The 23,963-nt window shown below is 40.6% G+C and overlaps 1 protein-coding gene across 1 annotated transcript in view; it reads left to right on the top strand.

Moving 5' to 3' along the window:
* LOC112610129 (leucine-rich repeat-containing protein 37A3-like) overlaps positions 1-23,963 on the top strand; it is a 135,485-nt gene that overhangs the window by 4,327 nt on the left and 107,195 nt on the right. Inside the window, exons 3-8 of the mRNA XM_025363470.1 lie at positions 1,386-1,457; positions 4,164-4,235; positions 7,668-7,739; positions 8,395-8,475; positions 21,408-21,479; positions 22,049-22,123. Of these exons, the coding sequence (XP_025219255.1) occupies positions 1,386-1,457; positions 4,164-4,235; positions 7,668-7,739; positions 8,395-8,475; positions 21,408-21,479; positions 22,049-22,123 (444 nt within the window). The remainder of the gene's footprint in view (positions 1-1,385; positions 1,458-4,163; positions 4,236-7,667; positions 7,740-8,394; positions 8,476-21,407; positions 21,480-22,048; positions 22,124-23,963) is intronic.

Genomic DNA, 23,963 nt, shown 5'->3' on the forward strand with positions numbered 1-23,963 from the left:
TTAAGAGTTGATTCCAGAGCCAGGCTGCCTGGGGTTGAACCCAGTTCTGTTTATTAGCTTGGTGACCCAGAGCAAGTTATTCCGCTCTGTGACTCAATTTCCTCACCTTTCAACTGGGGATTATGCCAGTTCCCGTTTCATAGGATTGTTGTGAAATGTAGGTGAGTGAATATATGAAACACTTCATCAGTGCCTAGCATATGTAGGAGTGTTGGCTGTTAACATGATTACTCAGTCCTTTAGTTATGTCCACAACTCATCTTTGTCCCTGACTTTCTATATGTAACACTCGTTCCAAGTATGCTACTGTCTCCAGAACATGAAAATGATAGGAGGGAAGAAAGAGAATAGGCATAAAAAGGGAGGTATATATAATTAATGACTAAAAGATATTGCAGACCATTGATGCTAGAATTTACCAGAATCTGTGATCCTTGAGGTGTGGAGATCAAGGAAAGCTACATGGATAAACTAAAACTTTATTTGGGTCTTAAAGAGTAACTATAATTTGTTAAATAGAAAAAAAATGGGAGTACAGTCTAGGCAAAGGCATGGCTACAGGTATGGTTGGAATTTAGTAGATCAATCTGGCTGCAAAGAATTAGGTGAGGGAGCAGTGAAGATACGATTATGTAAAACCTTGACTATCAGCTATAGGAGTTTGAAAGTTACACGGTGAGGTATGGAAAGCCATTGAAAGTTTCCAAGCAAGAGAGATTAAATGATTAAAACAGGAGGATTATTTTATTTTATTTTATTTTGTTTTTTGCTTTATGTTCAAATGTAGACATGCAAAGGATTATTTTAGAATCCGTATGTAGAGCGCCCAAAAGGAAAAGCTTATTTCCAGGGAGACAACATAGAAAGGTCTCGCAAAACGTAGGAGTAAAGTGTGAAGGGGCCAAATCAGATGGGTTGTAATAAGAGTGGAAAGAAAAAGCCTAGGATGTTTCAGCAGAGGGCAAAGCTTTGGTGCTACCTGGCATAGGGTTTCTTTCTGCTTATTTATTGATAGTGATAGGCTTTTGCCTATTTTTCTGTTGAATTATTTACCATTTTTGTGTTGATTTGTAGGAGTTTGTTTAAACACATAAGTGCTTTTGGATAAAATACTTACATTCAAAATAATTAACTGGCACTGTCTGTCCAAGAGATGTGATAGATAGGAAGTTAAGCTTCCGGGAGATGCCTCATCATTTGTGCCAGTGGCCCCGCATTGTTTCTTGATGAATTGTGCAAACTGGGAAGCTGATTGCTCTGGAAATGAGAAAGCAGGTGTTATTTTCTGTTTCTGAATATCCTCGACAAGGTTGCCATGATTCCTTTATTTATCCTGTTCATTCTTTTCCTACCTATTCAAGGATATAAACTGTGTTTCTTCACAGAAATTTCCAAGGAAACTATATTTCGTACATTGATGGAAATGTATGGAAAGCATACATTTGGACCGAGAAACTGTGAGTATATTCTCTCCAAATATGACAAAAAACTAACTGCATTGTAAGATCCTTCTCGGTCCAGAATTTTGAGGTCGGTACCTCTGAGAAAAGATACTTCCCCTCATATCCCAAATCAACCTCTGTTGATGGCAATTCTATGGTTATTTTAAAATTAAATGTGGTACGCTCTCTTTAAGAGGCAATTTAAATTTATTTTTTATCATAAAAATAATACATGGCTATGTTCTTTTTTGTCCTCTTTTTTTTTTCAGAGATAGGGTCTTACTTTGTCCCCTGGGCTGGAGTGTAGTGGCACAATCACATCTCACTTCCCAGCCACAAGTAATCCTCCCATCTCAGCCTCCCAATTAGCTGGGACCACAGGTGCACGCCACCACGCCCACCTAATTTTGTATTTCTTGTAGAGACAGGGTCTTCCTATGTTGCTTAGGCTGGTCTTGAACTCATGGACGCAAGTGATCCTCCCACCTTGGCCTCTTAAAGTGCTAATATTACAGGCATGAGCCACCATCCCCAGCCCATGATTCTATTTTTAATGTGTAAAAATGCAATAACAGATATAACAAAAACCCCCCTTGTGCCCTACTCCCGCATCCCTGAGGTAGTGCTACTCTGCATTTAGTATACATGCTTCCAGACTTTTCCCCATTTGCCTACATACATATTTACATAAAGCAAAATAGATTTGTTGTGTGGTCTTTAAATTTTTTTCTTTACATAAATGGTAACATCTTGCAACTTGATTCTTTGACTTCATGACATGCCTTAGATTTGTTTCCTTCCCAGTACTCAGAGGGTGACCCCATTCATTTAAACCCCTGCATCATTCATAGTCTGGATGCATCATAGTTTATTTAATTATTCCCCCATTGATGAATGTTTAGTTTAGTTTTCTTGTTACATGCATTGCTGCAATGAAATCCCTGTACATGCTTCTTTGTGAACATGGGCAGGTATTCCTGTAGCATAGATATCTAGAAATGGAATTGTTAGGGTGAAGATTATGTAGATGTAAAATTTTAATTGCCCTCAAAAATGTCCCAACTTACTCTATTGTCAGCAGAAGATGACATATCCCCACACCTTTCACCACTGGGTATTCTCCAACTTTTTGTTGAAGTTATGGATGAATAAAAGGGATTCCATCTAAAGTTGAATTTTTCTGATTACTCATGAATTTAACTAAATGTCTTTATATGTTTATTGAACATTTGTGTTTCTTCTCTGAGTTTTCTGGCCTTTGTTCATTTTCCTATTGAATTATCATTTTCTTACTGATTTATAGAAGGAATTGGTTTAGACACATAAATGATTTTGGAAAAAATGCTTACATTCGAAGTAACTGGCATTTTTCATAACAGTTTGTGTGTCACATCATTAGTTCAACATATGTAGACAAGTCATGCATGAGTTCTAAATTAAAAATAAAACACATGCTAGGCGCAGTGGCTCATGCCTGTAATCCCAACACGTTGGGAGGCCAAGGTGGGCGGATCACCTGAAGTCAGGAGTTTGAGACCAGCCTGGCCGATAGGGCGAAACTCCATCTCTACTAAAAATATAAAAATTAGGTGTGGTGGTGGATGCCTGTAATCCCATCTTCTTGGGAAGCTGAGGCAGGAAAATTGCTTTCTTTATTTTTTCAGACGGAATTTTGTTCTTGTTGCCCAGGATGGAGTATAATGGCTTAATCTTGGCTCACTGCAAGTTCCATCTCCCGGGATCAAGCAATTCTCCTGCCTCAGCCTCCCGAGTAGCCGGAATTACAGGTGCCCGCCATCATGCCCAGCTAATTTTTATATTTTTAGTAGAGACAGGGTTTCACTATGTTGGCCAGGCTAGTCTCAAACTCATGACCTCAGGTGATTCACCCGCCTTGGCTTTCCAGAGTGCTGGGCTTACAGGTGTGAGCTGCCAGCAGAACTACATTTTAAAAACAAGAAAATTATTACGAAGGTCAGGATAGTGGTTACCTATTAGGGTTAGAGAGAGGGATATGATGGGAAGGGGCACACTGGGGCTTCTGGGATGCTAGCAATGATCTTTCATAACAATGTTTACATGGGTATCTGCTTTATAATTATTAAACTGAATATTTGGCCAGGTGAGGTGGCTCATGTCTGCAATGACAACACTTTGGGAGGCAGAGACAGGAGGAGCACTTGAGCTAGGAGTTTGAGACCAGTCTGGGCAACAGAGTGAGACCCTGTCTCAGAAATTAAATTAAATTAAATATAAGGAACATTGATCTCTTGTGCACTTTATGCACATTGTAGTTCTCACATATTTTTGATGGGGAAAAGGGTTGAATGGCTTCACTTGCAGCCCCGACATGGTTCCGTGTGGGGCTTTCATAATAAGGTTTAGGGAAAGAGGAGGAAATGGAGGTTCTGCTGATCTTGGTGCCACCCAGAGGTGGATTCTGAAAGGGATTTTGAGATCTAGAGAGGAGGCATGAAATATACAATTTGGTGGGAAGAGTGGCTAGGGGTGTCGTGTGTGTGTATGTGTGTGTGTCTGTGGTGGTGGAGAGAGATGGACACAAAAAGGAAAATGTAAGAAAAGGTTTGAATGAAAGCAGAGCAGATACCACCGTCTTGAAATGACCATGACCCAGCTTTCCCCCACATGCAGGACATAGTCCTGTGCGGCAAATAGTTGTACTTTGCATTTTAATCTAGAAATAACTTGTTCATTTTCCAGAATTCTCAATGAAAATTATTTGACTGAATTACATAAGGATTCATTTGAAGGCCTGCTATCCCTCCAGTATTTGTAAGTTAGTTAATCACATTTATGAGTTTTTAGTCATATAATCTGTAAAACGAATAAGGGGTTCAAATTAGATAATCTCTAAGATTTCTTCCAGCAACAAAATTCTGCAATTCTGTAAGTTTGTATAGGTTTGCCCATCTCTAGTATTAGCTACCTCCTATACATTTTTAGTTTTTTAATTCCATAGACGAAATACAGACAGAAAAAAATTTCACATGGTAAGAAGATCTGAGCAGTGACTGACACCCGTATGAACCTTGTTTTATAAGTGTTCACACACCATCTTCTTCTATTCAGTCTACAACTAATAGATAAATAGCACATTAAGATTTTTGCATTTTTAAAGGACTGTGAAAGAAAAAGAAAAGAAACAGAGAAATATGTGAGAGCGATCACACGTGGCCCACAAAGCCTAAAGTATTTACTGTCTGACTTCACAAAAAAAAGATTTGAAAAAGTTGGTTTAGTAGGATGAAAGGAATTAAAGTTACTTCAGATTGTTGCCTAAAGGAGAAGATATAGACCATCTACATTCATTTGAACGTCATTAATCCAGAATGTTTTGGTAATTTAATGGAAATTAAATTAACATTTATTAAAAATCAGCTGAATTGGCCGGGCGCAGTGGCTCATGCCTGTAATCCCAGCACTCTGGGAGGCCGAGGCTGGCGGATCATGAGGTCAGGAGATCAAGAGCATCCTGGTTAACACGGTGAAACCCCGTCTCTACTAAAAAATACAAAAAATTAGCCACGCGTGGTGGCAGGCGCCTGTAGTCCCAGCTACTCAGGAGGCTGAGGCAGGAGAATGGCGTGAACCTGGGAGGCGGAGCTTGCAGTGAGCTGAGATCCGGCCACCGCACTCCAGCCTGGGCGACAGAGCGAGGCTCCGTCTCAAAAAAAAAAAAAAAAAAAAAAAAATCAGCTGAATAAAATAATATTATCAAGAATATTAAGCTCCCAGGAGAATAGACTGGTATTAAAGATTTCAGTTCAGGAATTGTTATATGAAAAGAGATGTTTAAAATGATGGTTAAGTGGCAGAGCTAGAAATGTTTACACTAAGAAGCATATCAGAAATGCCCCTAACTCTTCACCAATTACAAAATACTATCTCCCCAACCCTGTTACCAAGAAAGTGATACCTGCATAGTATTTCTGTCTGTTTAGAGACAAGAAGATACTATGTTCATTGTTATGAAAGTTTGATTCTTCTCCTTTGTCCATAGAAGTGTGTATGTCATTAATCCTTACTAAGCTCATTAGTGACGCTGTTTTGCAAACAGATTCTTTCAAATGTAGAGGAATTAAGGAAAGTGGGTGTAAAGACCCTCAAGTGGATGCCAAAGTGCCACAGTGGCCATGAAATAATAAAAGTACATTTCCTTTAAAATAGTCATTTTCCTTCTACTCACTCCCCCAGCTATTCATTTATTTTACAAATATTTGAATTTACTTTTTTTCCATGTGTCAGTTTTAAACATGGTGGGCAATGCAGATGAGCAAGACCTAGTCCATGCTTGCAAGGAATTTATGCTCAGAAGAAATTGGATGGAAAGCCGGGCGCGGTGGCTCAAGCCTGTAATCCCAGCACTTTGGGAGGCTGAGACGGGCGGATCACAAGGTCAGGAGATCGAGACCATCCTGGCTAACACGGTGAAACCCCGTCTCTACTAAAAAATACAAAAAACTAGCCGGGCGAGGTGGCGGGCGCCTGTGGTCCCAGCTACTCCGGAGGCTGAGGCAGGAGAATGGCGTAAACCCGGGAGGCGGAGCTTGCAGTGAGCTGAGATCCGGCCACTGCACTCCAGCCTGGGCGACAGAGCCAGACTCAGTCTCAAAAAAAAAAAAAAAAAAAAAAAGAAATTGGATGGAAAATAACTACATTAAAAAAGAAGAAATGGATGTGGGCACTAGGAGGGATACATTGTTTCTGCAGCATAGGAGGGATAAATTATTTCTGGAGCACAGAAGAGGAGAAAATGTCTTCAATTTGGACCCCAGGAGGATGTTACTAGAACAATGCCATTTGAATAGGACTTTGAAGGGCCATCGTGTAACATCGGACAGACATCTTGGGGAATATATTCTAAACTTGCAAAAGGAAAATGGGAGAAAGGCAAATCACAGGAAGGTATTTGAGGAATACCATGAGTACCTGTAGAGTACAAGGAGGGAGAGTAGGAAATTGGAGCCAGATCTTCTAGGGCTTTGAATGCCCAGCTGAGGAGCCATCATGGGGAACCGTGTTACCGCAGCAGTGCTGTAGATAGATCTGCATCACAATCACTGAGAGGGCGCGTTAGAACTCAGTTCTGGACTCCGCCCTCGTGGTTACTGATTCAGTTGGTCTAGAGTGGGACCAAGAATTTGCATCTTCAATAATTTCCCAGGAAATGCTGGTCTTTGCAAACCACTTGTGGAGAGTTTATCTGATGACTGCGTGCAGGATAGTTTAGGAAGGGAGAGACTAGAGATGGAGACATCAGCCAGACAGCGTTACACCATCCAGGTAAAGAGGGAGGGAGAAGCCACATCGCTGTATAACTGAAGAAATTGCTTTCATGAAATATTAAAGCAATATAAAACCAAAAATGAATTTCTAATAATATGATAGAAATTCTATTAATATGATTTAATTCAAATCATATTTGAATTCAGTTCAAAGTTATGTGTTAGGTAAAGGGGTAATTTCCTTTCAGATGATGTGAAAGGATGTCTTTTATTTCTTCTGATATTGAACTGGCTTAGGAAAACAGACCTAAACTAGGAAGTTGTATAAATATGAGGCAATTTTTTTTTTTTTTTTAATGGAGTCTCGCTCTGTTGCCCAGGCTGGAGTGCAGTGGTGCAGTCTCGGCTCACTGCAAGCTCCACCTCCCAGGTTCACGCCATTCTTCTGCCTCAGCTTCCCAAGCAGCTGGTACTACAGGCGCCCGCCAACACGCCCAGCTAATTTTTTGTATTTTTTAGTAGAGACGGGGTTTCACCGTGTTAGCCAGGATGGTCTCGATCTCCTTAACTCAGGATCTGCCAGCCTCGGCCTCCCAAAGTGCTGTGATTACAAGCGTGAGCCACCACGTATGGCCCGACTATTTTTTTAATATTAGAAATTATATATAGAGATAAAAACTTTGAGCTCATAATCTATGATTTGGTGAGACTACTAAAGGACATCTAATCAAGTCTACTCCTCTCAGGAGAAATTGATTCCAAAGTTTGTTAAGTTGTATATTTATTAAAAACACGAAGGTGAGACTCTAGGAGAGGTATGGGCAGGGTTAGGGGCTCTGGAAAGTTCAAATACAAGTCCAAACGTTTAGAGTTGAGGTGAAAAATGTGTATTCAATATTATTCTAAACTCTTGCTATTATTCATACTAATCATCATTTAATAACTAACCAAGGCGATATTTTCCTTTTGCTTTTTCTAGAGATTTATCCTGCAATAAAATACAGTCTATTGAAAGACGTACATTTGAACCACTACCATTTTTGCAGTTTATGTAAGTTACACATATAACTTTATTATATTTGGCATTTTTATAAAACTTAATTATAAACTTCTTTGCTATTCATTTTGAAATATGGTTAAAATTTTACCAGTAGAAAGCTACTAAAATTATAGAGCAAATCCTTTTTGTCTCTAGCAAGGATTAGTGTGAGAATTATGACACAGATCATAGTGAATCATCAGAGAGCAGTGGTTCTCAGCTGGTGTGATTTTCTACTCAGGTGGCATTGGGTAATGTCCGGAGACAGTTTTGGTTGACAAAACTGTGGGTGTGCTTCTGGCATCTGGTGGGCAAAGGCCAGAGATGCTGCTAAACATCCTGCAAGGTACAAGACAAATGCCCACAGCAAACAGTTATAGAGTCCAAAATGTCGATGGTACTGAAGTTGTGAAATCCTGTTCTAGAGAACTAAAGATCACTTCACACAGGTATTTACTGAGCATTCACTGTTTTGTAGCTAATGCACCACATGTGCAATGCTAAAGTATAAATCATAAGCCAGTATCTTCCACAGTGAGATTTCCTTAGTGCATAGAGAAAGGATTAGGGTTATGTTCCATTCTATATAAATTAGAATCATGGCAAATGATGAATGTTCTGAAACAATTTTTTTTTCCTTTGGCTTGTGTCTTTTTTTGTTTTGTAGAAATCTTGGTTGCAATTTACTCACAGAACTGAGCTTTGGAACATTTCAGGCCTGGCACGGAATGCAGTTTTTATACAAGTTGTAAGTGAAATAGAAGATTAATACATGTAAAGAACTATTTATGTATAAAAATACATACAATTATTAGTTAGCTGGGTATAAGCCCTTTATGAATTCTGAAAAGTATATCTTAAGATCCATTCGTTTTTCTCAAATGGGGAAACTAAGGTACAAAGAGGCCAAGAGACGTACATAGCTTATATATGACCTGCTCTGCTTGTGCTAGTTCTGACCTATGCATCGGCAAGAAAAGGTATCAAAGAAGTGACCCTCAACTTAGCCTTGTTGCTGGTCTGGGTGGCTTAGGCCTGTAATCCCAGAACTTTGGGAGCCGAGGTAGGTGGATCACCTGAGGTCAGGAATTCAACACCAGCCTGGGCAACATAGTGAAACTCCGTCCCTACTAAAAATACAAAAAAACTGGCTGGGCTTAGTGGTGCAGTTTTTTGCCCCTGCAGGAATCTGTGTTAAGCTTCCTTACTTGCAGCTAAATGTTGCAGACATTTAAGCAGTTAGAAACTCTGCATATCAGCAGGAATCAAAGTTAAATCCAAAGTGTAGGGCCGGGCGTGGCAGCTCACACCTGTAATTCCAGTACCTTGGGAGGCCGAGGTGGGAGAATCACTTGAGGTCAGGAATTTGAGACCAGCCTGGCCAACATGGCGAAACCCCGTCTCTAGTAAAAATACAACAATTAGTAGGTCGTGGTAGCAGGTGCCTGTGATCCCAGCTGTCAGGAGGCTGAGGCATGAGAATGGCTGGAACCCGGGAAGTGGATAATAATAATAATCATCATCATCATCATCATCTAGCCAGCTTCACTACAATTATGTAGGAAACACCAGGAAAACACTGGAATCACGGTTGATAAAAATTAATGAATTCACTCAAAAACATTCACTGAGTGCCATGTCCGTTTGTGCCAGGTACTCTACTAAGCGCCAGGGGTAAAAAAATCCATCTCAAAGACACACCAAGATGAGGACTTTGTCCCCAAGGGACTTTCATTCCTCAAGGAGGAAGCGGCTGCTGATGGGAAACATACGAGAGCCATGTGGGGATCTGTACAGCAGGGTGACCAGGAGAGGACAAAGCAGGAATGGGTGGTGGTAAGAAAGACTTGAGGAGACACTAACTTGCTTATCTCGAGTTTCTGTGTTCATCTTAACAGAAAAGGGCATTTGCTTCATGGTGATGAAAAAATCAGAGCCAGCTGATACTGGAAATTAATACTCATTTCATATAAACAGAATAGAGCTGAACCCTTCAAACTAAGTCACAGTTACTTTCAGAGATTGGCACAAGGGTCTCAACACACCAAGTGTGTTAGGGGCTGGGCTCCTTTGTTTGGGGTCAAATCTTTCTGGTAAACAAAGCTACACTGCAGAGTCATATTTGGCACATGTGACCTATAGGCCCATTGCATTTCCAAAGGCAAGTTGCCAAGGGAAGGTGCCAGTAATTTTATGACCAGTATGACACCATTTTGTGGTGTTTGTAAGTTGAAACAATATATTTCCCGGCATTACATAAGTTTGTAAAAAACAAACAACAAAAAGAGGCCCCAGCTGTGATTGCTGGATGATGAATTGAATAGAGCCTAAGCTTCAGAGCTTCTCACTTGCATAGGCCCTTTCAAGGTCCTGGGAGGGCCCCTGGTAATTTTTGTATTCATAATTCTTTTATGTTTTTACTAGATAAGGTTCAGGCCCCACAAAATCCTGCAATCACCCCTGGGTTCCAATAGTTACAACCCAGTGCATCTCTTGAATAAAGCCTCTATGTTATTGACAAATACTGACTGGCCAAGTTAGCAGTGTGATAGGGTCAGTCTATTTTGAATCTGAAATCCATCTCAAAGACAAACCAAGAGCTTATTAGTGGACTTAACTGGGTTCTGCTGGCCCAAGCGCAGTAAAGCCAAACACCCATATCGAGGTTTTGCATTGGGGAAAGGAGGACATTTATTTGCAGGGCATCCAAGCAAGAAGACCAGGCAGCTAACTATCAAAGTCCCCCCTCTGAATGGAGGCAGTAATCTTATCTCTTACAGATGAAATGATGGATGAAATGGTTTATGGAAAAGTAGCAATGGTTGATAATCCTAAATGTTAAGTAAGTTTATATTTTTTCCCTGACTTTAAAGTGCTTCTTCATTCCCATACACAGGTCCAGACTGATGGCTTATTTTTTTAAAATTCTCTTAGTCACTTCATTGGTTCTAACAATAATTTTAGAAACTGGACGACTTTGCAGTGTAGAAAGGCTATACTTTATTCCGATAGAGCACACTCACATATTGGCTTGTCTGTGGCGCATCAATATCATGCCAAGAATGTAAGCCCTAAGAGAGAATCAGAGCAAAATCCAGGCTTTATCCCTATTGAATTATTTATCCCGCTATTAGAATATTAGTGAGGTAGGTGTGGCCACCCTGTGATGGCAAATTGAGCTTCGTTCACAAACATGCCTTGTTGTGCCCCCCAGTCTACTGACATCAGCTTCCTTTACACAGCGGTAGATGCACAGAAGTGTGCACAGTTGAGGGTATTGTCATCATGCTTTGGCACGTATTGGAACCCTGGCAGCTGCTTCTCGGATTCAGAGAGGCGTAAACATTACAGATGAAAAGAACAACTGGGGTCTGTCTTTGGGGTGATTTAGGGCGGCTGTTTAAATTTGTAATGGTTGAAAAGTCTTGAGATTGTCACACGTAGCAACTCTTATACTTTTCTTCTCAGCTGCAGCTTATTCTTCTCACCTGTGTAACAAGCTGTCTTCTCTTCTCACAGAAGCTCAGCATTTCTTCCTCTGCCCCATAGCATTTTTTCAGTACTTACATTTACTAGGTCCTGTTTAGGTTGTAGGCACCTAAGTACTTATACAAGTGAGATAACATGTCCAAAGTTCTTAGAACAGAACTTGCCATATGGTAAATGCTCTATACATGTTACCTCCTATGATATCTCATTTTCATTTTTCCAGCAACTCTTGCGATGCTGTTATTATTATCATTTCTATTTTGCAGATGAGGAAGTTGAAACTCAGAGACGCTAGGTAATTTGCTTAGGTTCACATGGCTAATAAGTGGCAGAACCACTTACAGGCTTTGCAAGTAATTTTCGATGCAGCTCTTAGTTCCCCTGTAATAGGAGCTGAATGATGACAGTTTGGCTTTGTGTGCATTGCATCTTATTTTCAAACTTGAATAGGACTTTTAGAGCAGTGAGCTCCGTTTCCCTCTGAGAATCCCATGCTTCTGGAGCTCCTGGCTGTACCAGCTCTGGGCATCCCCAGGGTTTATGCTCACTGGTCAGTGCTGGTGTGACATGACGGCTGAGCACCAGCACTGTGTCCAGCGCATTGCTAGGCACCATACACATGCTCTTTCATTGTTTCCTCAAACTGCCTTGTGCTGTAAATGCTACCCAGAAAGGCTCATGTTCATTACTCAAGTCACTTCACCAGAAAGTGACAGAGCCAGAATTTCAACCCAGGTCTGCAGATTCCAGGTCCCTTGCTTCTCCTTTTGTTCCTCATTTTCAGGGAGTCTCCTTCAAGGTTATTCTCAGGACTTTGATTAAGATATAGGCTCACAGCTCGGCATGGTGGCTAATGCCTGTAATCCCAGCACTTTGAGAGGCCTAGATGGGTGGATCACTTGAGCTCAGGAGTTCAAGACCAGCCTGGCCAACATGGTGAAACCCCGTCTCTACTAAAAATAGAAAAATTAACCAGGCATGGAGATGGGCACCTATAATCCCAGCTACTCTGAAAGCTGAGGGAGGAGAATCAGTCACCCCATTGCTATCTTCCCTCAGCCCTAGGTAACTGCTAATCTACTTTGAGTCCCTGTGGATTTGCCTATTCTAGATCTTTCATATAAATGAATCATACAGTATGTGTCTTCTGTGTCTGGTTTCTTTTCACAAAGCATGTTGTTTCTAAGGTCCTCCCATGCTGCAGCGTGTATCATTCCTTTGCAAGGCTGAGTGATATTCCATTGTATGGAGCCATCACTGTATCAGTTCATCCATTCATCACTTAGTGGACATTTGGGTTGTTTCTACTTTATTCTATACATGCATGTACTCGTTTTTGTGTGGACATGTTTTTAATTCTAGGGTACATCCCTAGCAGAATTGCTAGATCATAGGGCAACTCTTACGTTTAACTTTTTGAGGACCTGTCAAACTGTTTTCCACAGTGGCTGCTCCATTTTACACTTCCACCTGCAACGTTTGAGGGTTTCAATTTCTCCATGTCTTTGTCAACACTGTCGTTGTCTATCTCTTCTCATTGTAGCCATCCCAGTGAGTGTAAAGTAGTATCTAGTATCTCGCTGTGGTTTTTGATGGACATTTCCCTAATGATTTAAGACATTGAACATTTTAATGTGCATATGGGCCATTTATATGGCTTCTTTAAAGAAATATTTATTCAAATCCTCTCCCTATTTAAAAAATTGATTTGTCTTTTTATTGAATTATAAGAATTTGGTATATCTTCTGGATACTCTGGATATTAGACCTTAACAGATAATTTGCCTGTATTTTCTCTCATCCTGTGAGTTCTGTGACTTTCTTGACAGTGTCCTTTGATGCACAAAAGGTTTTAATTTTCATAAAATCTAATTTATCTATTTTTCTTTGGTTGTTTGTACTTTTGGTGTCATGTTTGTGTATAAAATGTCTTATTCTTTAAGAAGGTTCAGGGTTTGGTTTTAAATCAGGCTGTGTACCTTTCATTAGTCTGACATTCCTTTCACCATGTCAGGCTGCCTTCAGCTAGTAATAGTTCATTAAATTCAAAAGACAAAAATTGATTTAAAAGAAAAAAATCCAGTTTGGAGAAGAAAAAAACTCTTGTCTAATTTAAGGTCACGAGATTTACTCCCATGTTTTCTTCTAAGAGTCTTATCATTTTGGCTCTTACATTTAGGTATTTGATGTATTTTGCATTAATTTTTATAATCGTGTGAGGTGTAGGGGTTCCACCTTCATTATTTTGCACAAAGATATTCAGTTCCACCACCATTTAAAAAAAACAAAAACCATTATTTCCACACTGAACTGTTTTAGCACCGTTGTCAAAAATCAATTTGCCATAAATACGAGGGTTTATTTCTGGGTTGTCAATTCTATTCTGTTGATTTATTTGTCTGTCCACATTCCAGTATCACACTGTGATTGCTGTAGATTTGATTTGGGTTTTGAAATTGGGACATTTGAGTCTTCCCACTTTGTTATTTTGCAAGATTATTTTGCTATTTTGGGTGCCTTAAATTGCCATAGAATTTTAGAACTAGCTTGTCACTTTCTGGAAAGAAGCCAGCTGGGATTTTGATAAGAATTGTGCTGACAATAGCAGACACGTAATCAACCTAAATGCCCAACCTAAATGCTATGTTATTCCTGTTCCAATACTTTGCAATATATGCAGCTTTTTAGAAAGAGGATGTGTTAGCAGGGTGCAGTGGTTCATGCCTGTAATACCAGCACTTTGAGGGGCTGAGGCAGGCGGATGGCCTGAGGTCGGGAGTTAGAGACCAGCCTGGCCAACACGGTGAAATGCGTGTATACTAAAAGTACAAAAATAAGCAGGGCTTGGTGGCGGGCGCCTGTAATCCCAGCTACTTGGGAGGCTGAGGCAGGAGAATCACTTGAACCCGGGAGGCGGAGGTTGCAGTGAGCCCAAGTCACACCACTGCACTCAAGCCTGGGCAACAGTGAGACTCCAATGGAGACGGGGTTTCAGCATGTTGATCAGGCTGGTCTCGAACTCCTGACCTCAGATCATCTGCCTGCTTCAGCCTCCCAAAGTGCTGGGATTACAGGCATGAACCACCGTGCCCGGCCAATAAATGAAAACTTTTACTTAAAAAAAAATTGTAGTGAAACCATAGCTCAATTTGGAGAATCGCGCTATTATTATCTGATCCATGTTTACAGAATGCTCTGTTGAATTTGTTTTGCCAGATTTTGTTAAGCAGTTTTCCATCTGCATTCGTGAGAAATACTGGTCTGTAATTTTTTGTGTATGATGTGTTTAATTTGGATACCAGGGTACTATCACCCTCATAGAATAAGTTAGGAAATGTTCTCTCCTCATCTATATTTTGAAAGACTTTATGAAGGATCCGTGTTAATTCTTCTTTAAGTATTTGGTAGATTCACCAGTGAAGCTGCCTGCTGGTCTTCAGCTTTTCTTTGTGGAAGGTTTTATGATTACTACCTCAATCTTTTTACTTGACGTAGGTCTGTCTATTCAGATTTTCTGTTTTTTCTCAAGTCAGTTTCAGTAGTTTATATCTTTATGGTAATGTGTCTGTTTCATCCAGGTTATCTAATGATTAGCATATATTCTTTATATACACAATCCTTTTTATTCATATAATCCTCGTTATGTCTCTAAGAACAATAGTAATGTTCCCTCTTTCATTCCTAATTTTCATAATTTGGTGTTCTGTATTTGTGCAGTGCAGTGGCTCACGCCTGTCATCCTAGCACTTTGGGAGGCTGTGGTGGGAGGATTGCTTCAGCCCAGGAGTTCAAGGCCAGCCAGGGCAACATACTGAGACCTCATCTTTACAGAAAAATTTAAAAATTAGCTGAGCGTGGTGGCACACGCCTGTAGTCACAGCTACTCAGGTGGCTAAGGCAGGAGGATCACTTGAGGCCGTGAGGTCGGGACTGCAGTGAGCCATGATTGTGCCACTGCACTCCAGCCTGGGAAACAGAGTGAAACCCTGTCTTGAAAAATGCAAAATAAAAAAACAAAATGTTTGTGGCCAGATGCAGTGGTGCGTACCTATAATCCCAGTACTTTGATAGGCCAAGGAAGGAGGATTGCTTGAGGCCAGGAGTTTGAGACCAGCCTGGGCAACATAGTGAGACCCTATCTCTAAAATTTTTTTTACAATTAGCCGAGTGTGGTGGTGCGCACCTGTGGTCTCAGCTACATCTTAATTTTATAACATTGTAGTTCAGATTCATACCAACTTTGTTTCAATAGTATATAAAAACTTTGCTTCTCTAAGGCTCCACTCTCACCCCCTCCTTTATCCTGTTATTGTCACACATTACATCTTTATATTCTTTATATTCATCAACTAGATTTATAATTATTGCATTGTGTAAGTGTCTTTTTCTTAGTGTTTTTCTTTATTTTGGGACAGAGTCTCGCTCTGTGGCCCAGGCTGGAGTGCAGTGGCACAGTCTTGACCCGCTGCAACCTCTGCCTCCCAGATTCAAGCAATGCTAGTGCCTCAGTCTCTTGAGTAGCTGGGACTGCAGGCACACACCACCATGCCTGGCTAATTTTTGTATTTTTAGTAGAGACAGGGTTTCACCGTGTTTCCCAGGCTGGTCTCAAACTCGACCTCAAGTGATCCTCCAGCCTCAGCCTCCCAAAGTGTTGGGATTACAGGCTGAGCCACTGCACCTGGCCAGTGCTTTTTATTTCTTTGTGCAGATTCACATTAGTACTTCTTATAGGGCAGGTCTTTTAGCATCAAAGTCTGCCAGTTTTTATTTATCTAGAATATCTTAATTTCTCTTTTATTTCAAAGGTAGTTTTGCCGGGTATAGAATTATTGGTTGACAGTTTCTTCAGCACTTTGAATATGCCATGTCATTGCCTTTTGGCCTTCACTGTTGTGTGTGGTTGTTTTGTTTTGTTTTCAGACAGGGTCTTCCTCTGTTACCCAGGCTGGAGTGCAGTGGTGCACCCACTCACCGCATTGCAGCTTCCACCTCCCAGGCTCAAGCAATCCTGTCACCTTAGCCTTCTGGGTAGCTGGGACTACAGGCATGTGCCACCATGGCCAGCTTTTTAAAAATTTTTTGTAGAGACAGGATTTTACTACATTGCCCGTGCTGTATCCAACTCCTGGCTTCAAGCAATTCTTGAGCCTTCAGCCTCCCAAAGTACTGGGATTACAGGTGTGAGCAACCATGCCCAGCACCTCCATTGTTTTTGAAGAGAAATCAGCTATTAATCTTATTGAGGATCCCTTGTATATGACGAGTTGCTTTTCTCTTGCTGCTTTCAAGATATTCTGTCTTTGGCTTCTGTCAGTTTGATTATAGTATGTTAAGATTGGATCCCTGAGTTCTTCCTACTTGTAGTTCCTTGAGCTTCTTGAATATGCAGATTGTTTTTCATCACGTTTGGGAACTTTGGGGCCATTATTTCTTCAAATGTTCTTTCTCCTTTTTTCTGTTCTTCTTCTCCTTCTGGGACTCTCATTATGTATATGTTAGTTAGCTTGATGCTGTGTTCCACAAACAGGTCTCTGAGATTCCATTCACTTTCATTCATTTTTGTTTCTGTTCCTCAGAGTAAATAATCTAAATTGACCTTCAAGTTCCCAATTCTTTCTTCTGCCTGCTGTAACGTGCCATTGAGAACCTCTGGTAATTTTTCCATCTCAGTTACCATACTTTCCAACTCTAGAATTTCTATTTGGCTTCTTTTTATGGTTTCTATCTCTTTATTGATATTCTCTATTTGATGAGACATTGCTTTCATACTTGCTTTAGTTCTCTCGTCTACAGAACTGAATGGTTTATCTCTTTGAACATATTTTAAATAGCTGAATTAAATCTTTCTCTAGGGAAGGCGTGGTGGCTTGTGCCTATAATCCCAGCACTTTGGGAGGCTGAGGTTGAGGCCAGGAGTGCAAGACCAGCCTGGGCAACTTAGCAAGTCCCCACTTCTACAAAAAAAAAAATTTTTTTTTGTCTAGTAAGTCTAACATCTGGTCTTTCTCAGGAACAATTTCTGCTTATTTCTCGCCCCCACCACGTGTATGGACCATACTTTGTTTTCTTGCATCTTTCATAAATTTTTGTTGAAAATTGAGTATTTTAAATAATATAATGTAGCAATTCTGAAAATCAGATCCATGCTCCCAGGGTTTGGTGTTACTGCTGCTTGTGCTAGTAGTTGCTATTTATTTAGTGACTTTTCTGAACTTCTTCGGTAAAGTCTTGCGTTATATATCATGTGTGCCCACTGAAGTCTCTCCTTGGTTAGCTTACCGATCAGCTAATAATTAAATGGAGATTTACTTAAATTCTTGAAACTGGTAAGTGTAGTTTTTGCCAAGGGGCTCTGTGTACATGTTGGGGCATACCTTCAGCACTCATTTACAGCCATGCCTTAGCTTTCACTTCTTGCTTGTGCAGAACCTCAAGATCAGCCAGGGGTGAGAGTTTGTGAATTTAGTAGTAGGTCACAAGTAGTAGAAAGAACTTAGTAGGTCTTTCCTGACCATGCTGACAGCCCGCCCTATGCATGTGCACGACATTCCAAATTGCCAGGAATACGTCTTATGGACTTCTAGTTTCCCAAGGATATATCAGACTGGTTCAAAATTCCCATGGACATCTTTCCTCAGCTCTTCCTATTAAGCTTTTTGATTAGGCTTTTTTCCCCCAAACTGTTATTCGTTGCCTAATATAGTTGCCATGTTAAGACACTGTAATTGTTTTCCAAAAACACCCTCTATGGAGAGGCTTTAGCACTAGACATCTTTTATTCTGGTCAAATAAAGACAAATCTTTCAAATGAGGTCTTCCAGGGAACCACCAGACAAATGACATCATGACAGTTAACTGAGAATAAGGCTTTGAAGCAGCTCCAGTTCCATTCTGCTCCCTCTGGTTGGGGATGTGGGCTGTTTTTCAAGGCGACTACTGAGCTAGAGAGTGAGGAATGGTCTAAGGCAAGTTAACACAAATCTCACTTTTCTTTTTTTTTTTTTTTGAGACGGAGTCTCGCTCTGCCGCCCAGGCTGGAGTGCAGTGGCCGGATCTCAGCTCATTGCAAGCTCCGCCTCCTGGGTTTACGCCATTCTCCTGCCTCAGCCTCCCGAGTAGCTGGGACTACAGGCGCCCGCCACCTCGCCCGGCTAGTTTTTTGTATTTTTAGTAGAGACGGGGTTTCACCGTGTTCGCCAGGATGGTCTTGATCTCCTGACCTCGTGATTCGCCCGTCTCGGCCTCCCAAAGTGCTGGGATTACAGGCTTGAGCCACCGCGCCCGGCCAAATCTCACTTTTCTTACAGACATTTTTCTTGAATAAATGCTCCTGGGGTCACTGCAAGACTTTGGTTAAATTTCTAGAGTTCTGAAAAAGTTTATTCTGGTCAAGTTTATTTTTGTACAATTTTTTTGGTAGTGGTTGTTTTTATGAAAGGACGAATTTTTGGATGTCTTTATTCCACCATTTTCACTGATGTCACTTACAGCATGGTTTTAAATCTCTAAAGGCTCACCAGGCACATGCCTGTATTCCCAGACGCTCGGGAGGCAAAGGAAGAAGGATCCTTTGAGTCCAGGAATTCTGGGCTGTAGCATGCTATGCTGATTGGGTGTCCTCACTAAGTTCAGCATCAGTATGGTGACCTCCCGGGAACAGGAGACCACCGGGTTGTCTAAAAAGGGGTGTACCAGCCCCGTTCAGGAATGGAGCAGGTCGGAACTCCCATGCTGATCACTAGTGGGATCGTGCCTGTGAATAGCCACTGCTCTACAGCCTGGGCAACACAATGACTGAGAATGTGTCCCTTAAAAAAAAAGTCTAATTGACCATAGACTAAATAAGTATTTAATCATGGGAAATGATTAGGGGAAAGACATAAAAAGAGAAGCTGTAATCCTCTTTATTTTGCTCTATCACCCAGGCTGGAGTGCAGTGGCTTGATCTCGGCTCACTGCAACCTCCGCCTCCTGGGTTCAAGCAGTTCTCCTGCCTCAGCCTCCCAAACAGCTGGAACTACAGGCAAGCGTGGCCGTGAACTGCTAATGAGAAATTGTAATTCTCATAGAGGCCCTCCCAGAGGAGTAGAAGAAGGTTGAAAGGCATTTCTGTATTTAGTCTTCTCAACATTAAGGCTGGCTTTGGGAGGCCAAGGCAGGCAGATCACTTGAGCTCAGGAGTTCAAGACCAGCCTGGCCAACATGGTGAAACTCCCATCTCTACTAAAAACACAAAAATTAGCCAGGCGTGGTGGTGCGTGCCTATAGTCCAGCTACATGGGAGACTGAGGAAGGAGGATTACCTGAGCTTGGGAAGCAGAGGTTGCAGTGAGCAAAGATCACGCCACTGCACTCCAGCCTGGTCAATGCAGCGAGACCCTGTTGGGGTGGGGAGGGAAGGGGAGGGGAGGGAAGGGGAGGGGAGGGAAGGGGAGGGGAAGGGAGGGGAGGGGAGAGGAGAAAGGAAAGGAATAAAATAGAAAGAAGGAAGGGGTAGGGAAGGAAAGAAGGAAAAAGAAAAAGAATGAACAAAAATAAAAATTAAAAAAAAAAGTAAGGTTAAATTAAACCCTTTTTCTTCATACAGATTAAACACATGAGTTCAAATTACAGCTTTACTGTTTAATAGCTTAGTGACCTAGGACAAGGTATATAACCTCTCTGTGCCCCAGTTTCCTCATTTAAAAATAGGGCAATAATAAAAAAATAAAAAAATAAAATAGGGCAATAATATCTACCACATAAGGTTGTTGTGAGGATTAAAGGTGAAATTCTAATCACAAATACGTTGCAAACCAGTAGATACTATGATAATTATTATTTGTATAATTTCTGCAGAAGTACAATGATGATTCTTTGGTTAACCTAAAAGCAGATTTTCTTTTATTTCTTCATGTTTCTTTTCTTTTTCTTGTTCGCTAAAGGATTAAAAAGAAAATGGATTCCAACATTTTGGAATAAAAATTTGCATCAAAACCAATTTATTCATTTTATTGACATATAAACAAAATGCCATTTGTTTATTCAATAAACATTTGTTAAATGCCTAATACATTTCAGACATCATGCCAGGCACAGGGAAGACAGGGCATGGTGGCGGGCACCTGTAATCCCAGCTACTCGGGAGGCTGAGGCAGGAGAATTGCTTGAACCCAGGAGGCGGAGACTGCAGTGAGCCGAGATTGTGCCACTGCACTCTAACCTGGGTGACACAGTGAGACTCCGTCTCAAAAAGAAAAAAAAAATGTGGTCTCTACCCTCAAGGAGCTCCTAGTCCAGGAGACTGACAGGTGGACAGGTGATTACACGCAATGTAAGAAAGGCTGTGATATCATACAAGAAGAAAGTGGGAGAATGGTTTTGACCAGTTCCTCCTGTTGGATTTATTCCTTTTTCTTTGGCTATAAAGCAAAGTAATTGGTCCTATTTTTTTTTAACTGTGCAAATTAAATCATAAATTTTAAAAGCTTTATAAAGATAAAAGACAAGCAGCTAGCTGCAGTGGCTCATGCCTGTAATCCTAACAAGTTTGGGAGGCTGAGGCAGGTAGATCACCTGAGGTCAGGAGTTCAGAACCAGCCTGGCCAACATGGTGAAACCCTGTCTCTATTAAAAATACAAAAATTAACTGGGCGTGATGGTGGGTGCCTGTAATCCCAGCTACTTGGAAGGCTGAGGCAGGACAGGAGAATCAGTTGAACCTGGCAGGTGGAGGTTGCAGTGAGCCGAGATTGAGCCATTGCACTCCAGCCTGGGCAACAAGAGCGAGACTCCATCTCAAACAAAAAAATACAAAAAACAAAAAACAAAAAACACTTGAATTGTGATGAGCAACTTGAATTATGGAGGACGCTAGAAATAGTGTTTGCTACACAGTCAGCACTTCCTACCAACATAGTCACTTGTAGGGTTTTTGACCTGAAAAGTTCTGTGGCATATTTTTTCTTTGCTATCCACTTTTTTTCCCAGGTAGTTCTTCCCCTTGTTCTCTCCTCTACTTTATCTTCTAGAGACCTGGGTAATTCCCAGAGGAATAGTGGTTTAGGGAGTCTAATGGTGATTGATTAGGTAAAAACAGAAAACATTTTTTTCTTTTTTACCTACAAGTTCTGTACCAAAAAATGAATATAAATTTTAGTTGCAGTTTCATATACTGAAAATTCAGGTTAATTCCATTCCATTTTTCAGAATTCTCAATCGCAATCCTCTGACAACTGTTGAAGATCCGTATCTCTTTAAATTGCCAGCATTAAAATATCTGTAAGTACTATAGTACTCTCATGAGTCATGAGATGATTTATGCTTTTTAAATTTTTCATCAAACTTAAGTATTTTGTATTTAGGCTAAAATTTCATAATTTAAATTTTAACTGGGTTATTGACAAAGAAAAAAATTAAAGAGGATGTGTAATGGTCAAGACAGCCAGCAGAGGAAGAGAACAGTGTTGAAGAACCTGTATAGATTTGTAACATGTAGACACATGGAAGAATATTATTTAACTAAGAAAGCAAAGGGGCAAAGGTATTCATTATTGTAAAAATGAAGAAAAGAGTAAATAAGATGGTAAATGCAATACGAAAATGAGAAGATAATGGTTAAAAAAAAAAGGTGTAAGTTCTGCTCTTGAATATCATGAATTTGATGATGCAAATCAACTTAAATTTCTCTAATAAGAGCTCCCCGGAATTCTACAGCAAATAAACTCTTGAGCTGGCTTGTTTTATAGAGAAGCCAAAATTGAAGTAATCACATGTCCTTGAAATATCTTTTTAAGTACAGAATTTTTTATTGGGGTTCATATCATGAATGTTTCGACTTTCTTCTTCAGAGACATGGGAAAAACGCAAGTTCCACTTACAACACTTAAGAACATTCTCACGATGACTGTTGAACTGGAAAAACTGTAAGTTATTCTCTTCTTAGATTTATTTTCACTTAGTTGGTTCTTTAGGTTTGTTTTATTATTTTCTTATATCAGGTTTATTGAGGTGTAATTTTCATATACTAACATTCACCCTTTTTAAGGGTACAGTTTGATGAGTTTTGACAAATGTATAGTTAAATAACCACCACCACATTCCCAATATAAAGCATTTCTGACACCTCAAAAAGGCCCCCCATGTCCCTTTGTAGTCCCCTCCTGCCACCATCAGCCCCTATTAACTACTAATCTGATTTCTGTTCCTGTAGTTTTGCCTTTTCCAGAATGTCTTATAAATGAAATCATACAGCATGTCACTTCTTGTGTTTGGCTTCTTTCACATAGCTTTTTTTTTTTTTTTTTTTGAGACATAAAGTCTCACTCTGTCACCCAGGCTGCATGACCTAGGCTCACTGCAACCTCCGCCTCCCAGGTTCAAGTGATTCTCCTGCCTCAGCCTCCCGAGTAGCTGGGATTACAGGCGCATGCCACCACGCCCGGCTAATTTTTGTATTTTTTGTAGAGACGAGATTTCACCATGTTGGCCAGGCTGGTTTCGAACTCCTGACCTCAAGTGATCCGCCCACCTCGGCCTCCCAAAGTGGTAGGATTACAGATGTGATCCACCTCGCCTGGCCTCGCTCAGCATAATTTGTTTTGAGATTCTGCTACCATCCACGTTGTTGCACTCATCACTACAGCTGGCCCTCCATATCTGCAGGTTCCTCATCCATGGATTCAACTAACCATGAATGGAGAATATTTGGAAAAAATAAAATGCATAAAACAACAATAAAAACAGTAGAAGTTAAAATACAGTATAATTATTTACATATCCTTTACCCTGTATTAGGTATTTAAAGTATACCTGAGGCTATATACAAACATTATGTCATTTCATATAAAAGACTTCAGCATCTGTGGACTTTGGTATCTGCAGGGGGTCCTGGAGCCAATCCCCTGCAGACACCGAGGGACAGCTGTTCACTTCTTTTTATTGCTGAGTAGTGTTCCAGTTGTGTGGAAACCCCATCTCTACTAAAAATACACAAATTAGCCAGGTGTGGTGGCCCACGCTTGTAATCCCAGCTACTCTGGAGGCTGAGGCACAAGAAGTGCTTGAACCTGGGAGGTGGAGGTTGCAATGAGCCGAGATTGCACCACTGCACTCCAGCCTGTGCGACAGAGTGGGACTCTGTCTCAAAAAAAAAAAGTAAAAAATAAAAATGTTTTCTGAAGAGCAGAAGTTTTTAATTTTGATTAGCTTTAAGTTGCCAATTTTTTCTTAAATGGCTTGTGATTTTTTGTTTCTTACCTAAGAAATCTTTAAGAAACTGTTGTCAATCCAACGTTGAAAAGATTTCTCCTATGTCTTCTCCCAGAAATTGTATCCATTTAGGTCTATGATCCATTTTGAGTTAATCTGCATATATGATGTGAGGTATCTTCTTTTTTGCAATTTTATTTTTGTTTTTATTTTTTTTCTGTAGAAACGAGGTCTCATTGTTGCCCAGGCTGGTCTCGAACTCCTGGTATCAAGTGAACTTCCTGCCTCACCCTCCCAGAGCGCTGAGATTACAGGCATGGGGCACCGTGCCTGGCCTTCTTTGCAGGATATGTGTGTGTGTGTGTGTGTATATATATGTATGCCTGCAGGGCCCTATTGTGAGTTTGTTACACATTTTACTGCAACTTAAATAGTGCCACCACCCCACCATATAGCAAGCTAAATAGAAACTCTCTTATGCTAAGGCTGGTTGAGGGCAGTATGCAAGATTAGCATGGAAAGGGCCCTTCATTTAGCACTCTGCTCCATTCATTT

Source organism: Theropithecus gelada, chromosome 16, assembly GCF_003255815.1.
Source record: "Theropithecus gelada isolate Dixy chromosome 16, Tgel_1.0, whole genome shotgun sequence".
Taxonomy (NCBI): Eukaryota; Metazoa; Chordata; class Mammalia; order Primates; family Cercopithecidae; genus Theropithecus; species Theropithecus gelada.